This window comes from Cajanus cajan, chromosome 2 (assembly GCF_000230855.2).
Source record: "Cajanus cajan strain Asha chromosome 2, NIPB_CcT2T_4, whole genome shotgun sequence".
NCBI lineage: Eukaryota > Viridiplantae > Streptophyta > Magnoliopsida > Fabales > Fabaceae > Cajanus > Cajanus cajan.
Window position 1 is genome coordinate 22,401,033 of NC_138518.1, and position 10,212 is coordinate 22,411,244.

Genomic DNA, 10,212 nt, shown 5'->3' on the forward strand with positions numbered 1-10,212 from the left:
AAAATGATTTTAAAAAGACTTTCTTCATTCATCAAGACCTTAACTCTTTCTCTCACGTTGCCACTAGTCATGAAGTGGAGATTCAAAAACAAATCCTTTTTAAAGAAAAAGAATCTCAACTTCAAGATTTAGTGAAGAAGAAGTGGACTTCACTTAGTCCCACTTCTTGTGCTACTTCCTTGGTGGTGCCCAAGGAAGATAAGCCTTCTTTCTTTAAGACTCTTTCTACTTTAGTTTTCTTCATAAAGCACCCAACTTTTGGTTTGTGTGGTTTGTTGGATACATCTCATGGTGTTGTATCTTCTATTTTTGATCTTGAAGGAATTTCAAACTTATTTGAACTTAACTTGAATACTTTCCTACAAGACAAACTTAGATTATATGAGTTTCCTAGACTCCTCTTAACACCTTTTTCTCATATGTATCTAACAAATTATGCAATACAAAGTTGTTTAGGTAATTTTTTAGTTAAGTTTTCTTTATTTTCCAATACATACCTAGGTCATTACATTGGGCACTTCCAACAAGATATTTTAGTTTTTAGGACTAATACATTAGTGTGCGATAGTTTTAGTCTTTTTACCTTTTTAGGTTTTAGTTATACACCTAGACTTCACCATGTGGAGGATCCTATCCTTAACATTAGAAAGTCTAGTCCTTTTAATTTAGACAATCTTTTTAGCATTTTTAGTAGAACTCCTCTTAGGATACACTTTCCAGTTCTATCATATACTATTACCTCTAATGCTTATTTTTATGTTTTTGATGGTCATGATGCCCACCATGAGGAACCTCTTGATTTGAGGTCAAATCCTTTTCAAGAGGGAGGGAATGATGGAATAACACTAAGGTCGAGAAGACCAAGAGGTGATATATTAAAGGAGGCAACAGGAATGGGTTAGTGAGGCCACTTTTGGACCTTAACTGCTAAGTTCTTTTTAATCATAGAATTTATTTTACTTGTATTTCCCTTTTTACCCTTGTATTATGAGGTGCTCTAGATGATTAGGGTTTTTAATTTTGGGCTAGGGTGTTAACTAGAAGGGTGACGCATTTTTTTGGTGTTCATTGGATTTATTTTTGGTGTTAGAAAGGCTTAGGCCCAAGTGGAGGGCAAAGGTTGCATGGTCTTATCATGCACCTAGATATAGCCAATCTAAACCCAAAGATTCCATCCTTGGCCACCAAGTTGCATCTAGGGTTCATTTGCATTTCATTTGGAATGCATTTGCCTACTCCAAATGCAACCCTAGATGCCTCCCCTCCTATAAATACCCAACACCCCACACCTTGTTAATACTTTGGATATTGAATATAAAGAGAGCCTTTAGTGCCTTTATATCTTTCCTTAGTCACCCTTGGCTATTTTCGGCCAAACCCTACCATCTCCACCTTGAGAGAAACAACCCTAGAAGTGGCCTTCATCATCATGAAGTGAGCCAACCCTAGAGTACCATTCTCAAGCATTTCCTCAAACACCTTCTACCCAACCTTCATTTTCGTCCATTCCATCATCATCCACCCTAAAACCTTGGTCCACCTTTGAAGAACTTGATCCTTGGAGAAGGCGTCCTCCTCCTTGCTCATCATCTCAAGTTCATGCAAGTAAGGATTCCATCAAGTGGTATCTAGAGCCTTTGTTCTTCAAGGGTAACAATCTCTTTATCTCTAAAAATATTCGGTCATGTCATGTCTTCCTTACATGTCTCCTAAGTGTGCCTAAATGAATCATCTTAATTGCCATATTTTGATGATCCATAAATCTCTTCTCATGTGTTGATTCACACCATATGTTCTTTGTGAATCATCTTGGCATTTTAGGCTTTCTTATTTAGGTTCTTGCTTTTTTCTTTAAATTTTTGAGTTGCTAGAAATTTTGGACTGCATGTTATACATTAATGTTTTTATTTTTTTTAATCCATCCGGTTTTGTCATAAGCTCGTCTCTTTGAATTACCTTGAAAGAAATTCCAAGTTTTTTATGCTTAGCCTTTGAAATGAACAAAAAATGACATGCATGCCACTTGTTTGATAAAATGGACATGAGTCCTTGATGTGCTTTAGAGAGTCAATCATGCATGCTAATTAGTTCTAGCATGTTCTACATCACTTAAAATATCATGTGTGATTAATTCCTTTACACATACTTACTTCAAATTTTCGACCAATTTTTTGTGTATTCCTTGGTGAACTTGTATGCCTACATGATGTTTGATAATTTGAGTGTGAAATTGATTTCAATATGCCTATCTTTGCTGCTGGACGTGGGCTATTAAAAACTTAAGAAAAACACTCAAATTTTGTCTCATTGAGCTAGTGTAAGTTGCTAAAAGAATACTCCAAAAAGTTGCTAACAAAACCACCAAAAACAAGTGTAAAACCCAAGCAAAGGAATAGTATAAAATTCAAAAGAAAAAAGAGAAAAGTGGCTGGACTTTGAACAAAAAAAAAAAAAAAAGCCAAGACTTGGACAAGCCCAAAAAGAACAAAGAAACCAAAAACAAGAAAAAGGGAACCTTTGCTAGACTTGTGGAGTTTTGGACCAACTTTCATACCATAGCACTTGGAGTTAATTCTTGGACCATTGGACAATACTTAATGGCCGAATGAGACGATAAATCAAACATGTTAAGTGCATAATTTTTCTTTTAAGCCTACTTGCTAAATTCTATTCTAGTGTCATTCTAGGAATTACTCTTTTGTGTGCTTTCCTTTTATTAATGTGCCTTAATTTCAGTTTTTGAGTCTTTCTTCTACTCTTAAGTTTGTCTCATAAATTCCATTTGAGTTTAGCCTTTTCTTAATTGTGCCTTTTTAGTTTTCCTTTCTTGGCCTCTTGTACTCTTGGGTTGTGTTTTCTTCTTGATCTAGGTGGGGAAAACTTCTAAAACACTACACACTTTCTTGGTGGATTGAGTGGAGGGGTTGTCCGATTGGAGTTCAAGGAACTTTGGAGGATCACACCAATTCAAAGAGTGCAAACACCATTTCAAGACTAACATTGGGTGTTCATTGTGAAGGGGTGGAGAATTGAAGACTTGGAGACTTCCTTTTTTTTTCTACTTATTTCTTTCTTGTTAAATTTCGGCCTCTTGTGTTTTTGGCCTTGGTTTCATTCATTTTTTGTTTGTAATTGGCCATTTTTAAACCTTTTCAATTTGGTGGTAGTTTCGTGTAGTTTGAAGGTGATTTGAAAACCTTCACCTAGGAAACCGACTAGCATATGCTTTAAGTGCTTTCCTTTGCATGCTTTAAAGCTTTGGTAGTATATTTGCCTAGGACTTTACATTGTTTATTTGTTTCGTTTAGAAGGCTTCATTTGCCTACTAGGGGGGCGTGCACATCACACACCTTAGTATTGTGAAAATTGTTTTTGTGAGAAAAGTGTGAAAAGGCTTAGTGATTTTTACTTGAAAAGGCTTGGTTTTTAAGTGATTCTTAGTAGTCCACCTCCCTTGATAGTTCACTTTGTACACTTAGGCCTTTTCATACCTATCTTGCACCTTGAAAATCCCTTTTTGTGAAAACCCTTTTATCACTCACTCCTTGTGAAAACTTTTTCAAACCTTTTTGAAAATACTTTGTGAAAACCTTTTTGGATCAAAGATGAGTGATCATTCTAGTGTCCATGGTCATAACTCTTGTAGTACTAGGTCTAGTGTTAGGGAAGAAATTAGGCAACTCAAAGAGTACGTAAGAAAAAAACAAGAGGAAAATATAAAAAGAGAGGAAGAATTGAGAAGAAAAGAAAAAAAGTTTGAAAAAAATAATGAGGAAATAAAACAACTACTTGCAAAATTAGTTGAGAGGAGAGAAACTAGTGGATCCCAACCTAGGATTGTTCCAACTAGATCTCAAAAAGGCAAAGAAGTTAGAGTTCCTAGGAGTATGCATGAGCAAGAAAATACAACAAGAGAGGAGGAACTTAGAAGGAAAGAAAAAGAAAAGAAAATAGAAAAGAAAGAAAAAATAAAGAAAAGTATAGAGAAAGTTAAAGAGTGGCTAGAAAATGAAAAACAACAACCAACACTCTTAGAGAAGAGTAAGGAGGATAATGTTTCTTTCAAAGGGCTTATGCTTGAAGAGAGTCACTTTCCCATTGAAAATGATTTTAAAAAGACTTTCTTCATTCATCAAGACCTTAACTCTTTCTCTCACGTTGCCACTAGTCATGAAGTGAAGATTCAAAAACAAATCCTTTTTAAAGAAAAAGAATCTCAACTTCAAGATTTAGTGAAGAAGAAGTGGACTTCACTTAGTCCCACTTCTTGTGCTACTTCCTTGGTGGTGCCCAAGGAAGATAAGCCTTCTTTCTTTAAGACTCTTTCTACTTTAGTTTTCTTCATAAAGCACCCAACTTTTGGTTTGTATGGTTTGTTGGATACATCTCATGGTGTTGCATCTTCTATTTTTGATCTTGAAGGAATTTCAAACTTATTTGAACTTAACTTGAATACTTTCCTACAAGACAAACTTAGATTATATGAGTTTCCTAGACTCCTCTTAACACCTTTTTCTCATATGTATCTAACAAATTATGCAATACAAAGTTGTTTAGGTAATTTTTTAGTTAAGTTTTCTTTATTTTCCAATACATACCTAGGTCATTACATTGGGCACTTCCAACAAGATATTTTAGTTTTTAGGACTAATACATTAATGTGCGATAGTTTTAGTCTTTTTACCTTTTTAGGTTTTAGTTATACACCTAGACTTCACCGTGGGGAGGATCCTATCCTTAACATTAGAAAGTCTAGTCCTTTTAATTTAGACAATCTTTTTAGCATTTTTAGTAGAACTCCTCTTAGGATACACTTTTCATTTCTATCATATACTATTACCTCTAATGCTTATTTTTATGTTTTTGTTGGTCATGATGCCCACCATGAGGAACCTCTTGATTTGAGGTCAAATCCTTTTCAAGAGGGAGGGAATGATGGAATAACACTAAGGTCGAGAAGACCAAAAGGTGATATATTAAAGGAGGCAAGAGGAATGGGTTAGTGAAGCCACTTTTGGACCTTAGCTCCTAAGTTCTTTTTAATCATAGAATTTATTTTACTTGTATTTCTAATTTTACCATTGTATTTTGGGGTGTTTAGGACTTAGAATTTATTTTCCCTTGTACTTCCCTTGGAGAAGGCGTCCTCCTCCTTGCTCATCATCTCAAGTTCATGCAAGTAAGGATACCATCATTTATTTTTCACTAGGAAGCCTAATGACATTCAAAACTAACCTAGGCAATATGAAAAGCTATATAAACTAAATTAAAATAAAATACAAAAATTACAATAAAAATAAGAAAATAGACTTAAATAATTATTCAGCCCAAAAACTATTTAACCTTCAACCCATTAATATTTCTTCTAGATAAAGGAGTTTGGATTTGTCATGTTTGACTTCAATTTGGGCCTAAGTCCATCAACTTATAAAAAAAGTGATTCATTTTGATACAACTTCTGAATTTGAACTTGTCTTAATCTTCATAATTAGCCCTTGTAAAATTTGTTTCATCATCTTCATCTTAAACCTTATCATGGACCTCCAATATCATATGAAGGATCTTTCCCTTGACCGGTTAGATCCTTATCATGTATGCCCAAATTACTCGCAAAGGGAGAAGATTCCTTAAAAAAAATTATTGTTTAGTACAACTTTTAAGAAGAGAAAGAAGCATCTCATAACCTAATTTTAATTTCCCCTCAATATTAGGATTTGGAAGAGATTATAATATTCAAAATATTTGTATTCTTAAAATGTACACAGAAGTAAATTAATTTTTAAAATTCCTCCCCTTTCCCTACAAACCAAACAAAAATTTACCTTCCCTCCCTTTTATCAACCAAACAATTTCTTATTCACTTCCCTCTCCTCCCTTTTATTAAAATCCCTCCCCTCTCTCACATCCTTTGAACCAAACTGACCCTAAAACAGAAATCAAGTTAGAAACTGATGTGACTGGCGTGCGAGATTATTCCGAATTTATCATCAAATTAATATATACAAACTGAGGTTGCCAGTTCGATAGTATTAGCTACAGCTCATGATCTTATGTATTCCAAAGGCATGAAAATATTGCCCATATTAGCCAATTGATCAGGCAACACATGATTTACTTACAAGCAGACAACTGTGCACAACACCCAGAAATCAAACCCAAAAGGAAACAAATACAGAGCTAAAACATCTACTTGACAATTTTTACATGGGTTCTACCAGGATTCTTCATTAAAACAACTTTTCCAAATCCCAGTGGTTCCCAGGGTAGAAATTAAACTTGCACATGTCTACAAATACATAACATAATGCAGCTGGACACAGCTAGATAGCTCCGTACTCCATACTTACCCAATTTGAAATTCTATATATGAGAATTACTATCTGGCATGACTGTCACCATCCTCTTCTGATATGTTAAACAAAAACTTTGGAAGAGATGCGATTCTAGGAAGTTGGAGGAGCAAATCACTAAACGAGTCTTTCCTAGACATGCCTAGTGCGTGCTTGCCACCAGAAGCGTCCGTTGATTCCTCCTCAGCAGGCTTGACATCTTTTCCATCAACAGGTCCTTCAACAGTGCTATCTTCCGCATAATTCAAATTCTGCACTGTTACAGGGTCCTTCTGTAGAAGACAGCAGAGAGAATTCACCCTAGACATAAGCGATTTTTCATCAGATGTTGCTGCAACCTGATTGTCATTAAGAAGATGCTGCGCAATGTCTTCCAGGACTTCCTTGTACTCCGATCCTCCATCAGAGAAGGGTGGATTCCCGGAGGTCATTTGCTCTGACAGGCAAAGTTCAATTTGGCCTATAAAATCACTCACTGACATAGAAGGTCGAAGTCCAGGAAGTTTCATCTGATCCCCATTTCTCGGGCCCTTGGAATCGGTTTCAGAGCTTGTACTCCCTTCAATTGAAGTACAGTCCATGACTTGTATGTAAAAGAAAAAACATATGAAACAATTAAGCCAAAAAGCACCACATAAATCATGGGACTGACAAATACATTAAAGTAGTTACAGATATCTAACAACACCCTAAACATGGACTAATAAATAAACTACAAAAATGACCAATCAATCAAAGATAAAGCCAAGTATATAGACAGAAAGTGAATTGAGGAAATCCAAATATTATGCCATTGGAATAGATAGACATGGACCAAATACAAATTTTCCATGATACTAATCAATGAGAACAGTGCCATGTTTGTATCAGATAGTAAGATTCAAAGACAATAAAAAATAACTTCAAATATATCATATAGATGATAGTGTTCAATGAAATAATTTTAAACTAGAAGTAGATAAAACAGCTTAACCGTAAGACTAAACAAATTATTAGTTATATATGTGTTTGTGAAGCCTCTAGTTTAGATGAATGGAAACTAAGCAATGAAATAATCATATAGAATGCATGCACTGAAAATGAGTAATAATCTAATAGAATAAGTTCATAAATGCTCCTTCAACTCCTTTTCACTGATTAGTGAAAGAAAAGTAGAAAACAAAAGATAATGAATAGTGGAATCATGTGATTGGTAACAATGATAATAAATTTTGTTTCATAAGATTCAAAATCATTTGAAATTCATTGAATGATACAAATCAGTAGGTAGGTGATTAAGATTTGTGAATTATAAGATTCTAATAACTGTGGTACAATGTATGAAAGTGTGTGTTTTCTCTCTAAATGTACGTTTCCTTTTGAGGCAGGGATTTGTTCAATTAACACATGAAACAGAAGGGAGCATGAGGCAAGTTCTTATTATAATTTATAAGCACCTGAGCTGGGTGAAGGTGCATCTCGGGGGAGACTATCCAACGTCATTCCAGGAGGATCGTTGTGTTCAATCTTAAATGATGATGAAAGGGATGATTGAGGTGATCCTCTGTCGTGAAAACAAGATGTGGAGGATCCTTTACCACTGACTTGAAGCAGTTCACGATCTTTTGAGTTGTCTGGGTCCTCAAAATTAGAAGGTTGTGTGTCAAAATGTGGTGAATCCAAAATTATCTCTGGCTGTTGGCTTAAGAAATTAAGACGCATATCACACTGGATAAGCTTTTCAAAATGTTTGGCCAACAGCCCTTGTGGGCATTGCAAAAAATGCAACCTACAAAACCATAATAAGATCAAGTATTCAGACATCAGAACCTTGTAAGTAGGACCTAAACACATGGTAAAACCTCATTCAAGATGTACTTTTCTTTTCAAATTAAAGATTAAAAATGTTTCAAAATGTACATAACAAGTTCTATCACTTCTCTGGAGTCAACAAAATACAATGTTCAATGGCAATTAACCTCCCTTTTCTAAAGAATGATTATATTGAAATGCTATAATTCTCTACCTCAACTTTTGATAAATGAATAATACCATCAAACTAGTTAACAGCTGAGCCCACATCCGCATATCAGAGAAAAATGGTGAAAGAATATACCTATGTTTGTTAGACTGTCCATCAGTAAAATCAGCGGTTGCCTGCCATAGTGTATGCTTTCTAGGCTGAGGATTAGTCTCCCTGAAGTAAAGAGGCTGTCTAGCAAGCTGCAACACAGAAATTATACAATAGACCTATGAATCTTAAAGAACTAGTCAAGCAGCTAAAATAGAGAGGCATATAATGAATTAAATTACCACAACAGTCAACGTGCTAGGCCCATTATCTGGACAATGAGCTTTAAGTGCCATGATATCAGACCATTGAATCTCTATTTTACTCTTTAGACCGCCTTCAAGAACTTCCCAAACAAGCTTATGCTTCGCAAAGTAACACTTGGCCACCAAATCACCCTCGTATCTTGATTTATACTGCCACGAAGAGAACCTTCAGCTAGTCAACGAAAACACATAGATTTTCCAAACAAAGTATCTCAAACATACCTCCCACGAACCAATCCGCAAAAGCGAAGCCGGGAAGTTTGAAGCTTTAAGCTTGTCCGACACAGCAGCGGCGGCAGCAGCAGCAGCACCTCTGCTCTCCCTTTTGATTCCAGAGCTTAAATCTTCGGTTTGTGGCGCACTTCCTTGAGATAACTTCATCTGAATCAAATCCAACAGCGAAGGGCTCTTCCTGAGGCGCAAACCCAAAGGGCTCGGCTCGTCGAGTATATTCAGATGCGAAGGGGAACTGACAGAAGCATCACTGGAAGCACTCCATTGCTGAAAGATGTGCAAGCACAGGAAGAATAACAAGTTAAAAACAAGACGAATTTCCAACCTCTCTCGTGAACAAAGCGCTTGTTCTATGATTTGTAACCAAATGCTACAATCATTACAATTTGGAAAATTAAAGTTGGGCGATGCAGATGAGATTCTAATGCGGCCTCTGAGAAATGGGAACACAAAAGGAAGAGAGAAGAATAAATGTTTGAAGGCGAGTTAGAGCACATATTGAGCATAAAGGAGGAAGTAAAAACGCGATCTAGCGGTGGAAAGGAAGATAGGTTACGAAATGACCTGAGGGTGAGGGTGAGGCAAAGGCGATGGAGAGGGAAAGGGTTTGCAACGCTTGTTGAGAGGGCCATGCTCTTCTTCCAGTGGGTCCTCAACGATCTCCAACTTGATGGGGTTATTGGTGTCAGCGCACGACGCCGTTTCCGCCTTCGCAGAATTCTTCATCAGCTGAACCATCTGAATTCGAATCCAAGACGAAGAAGGTGTTGGAGATTCCCCAAACCCTAACAATACAAAGGAAGACTAGCGATGGGCTGGGCTTGGAAATGGTCGTTCGTTGAGGGAGAAAAGGCCGTCTAAATCCACGTCTACACTTTCCTTCGTTGCCAAAAACAGATTTATTTAGGTAACTAATATTTATATTTATTTCTCTCGTATTTTCTTTTTTAAATACATGTTTATATTAAATACTCTTTGAAAAAGGCATTTAATAGAAATACACCGTCCCTCTATATGTCATCTTTTCACTATCAACTTCTATATATTTCTTCATCTTGTATTTTTTTAAATGCATGTATGTATTAAAGACTTTCTAACTAATATAATTAGAATTATAAAGAAAAATGAGGAAATAAGAGGGATAAAAAAGGTAATTACCGTACAATCAAGAAAAGACATGTGGCAACTCATCCTAATAATCATGATGTAAAAAAAGCACGAGAATCCACATAATTAATTCTAGGTTGCAAGATCTTGATTGGTTTAAAGTTTAGTATATATTATGTTAGCATAGAATTTATCTCCTAAGTCT

General features: G+C 35.8%; 1 protein-coding gene across 1 annotated transcript; it reads right to left on the bottom strand.

Moving 5' to 3' along the window:
- Window positions 1–5,954: 5,954 nt before the first annotated feature.
- LOC109792497 (uncharacterized) lies at window positions 5,955–9,786 on the bottom strand. The gene is made up of 6 exons (XM_020351914.3): window positions 9,465–9,786; window positions 8,889–9,167; window positions 8,643–8,816; window positions 8,446–8,552; window positions 7,787–8,118; window positions 5,955–6,933 (listed from the first exon to the last, which is right to left on the bottom strand). The coding sequence occupies exons 1-6, from the start codon at window positions 9,636–9,638 to the stop codon at window positions 6,377–6,379; spliced, it is 1,623 nt and encodes a 540-aa protein (XP_020207503.2). The 5' UTR covers window positions 9,639–9,786; the 3' UTR covers window positions 5,955–6,376.
- Window positions 9,787–10,212: the final 426 nt, after the last annotated feature.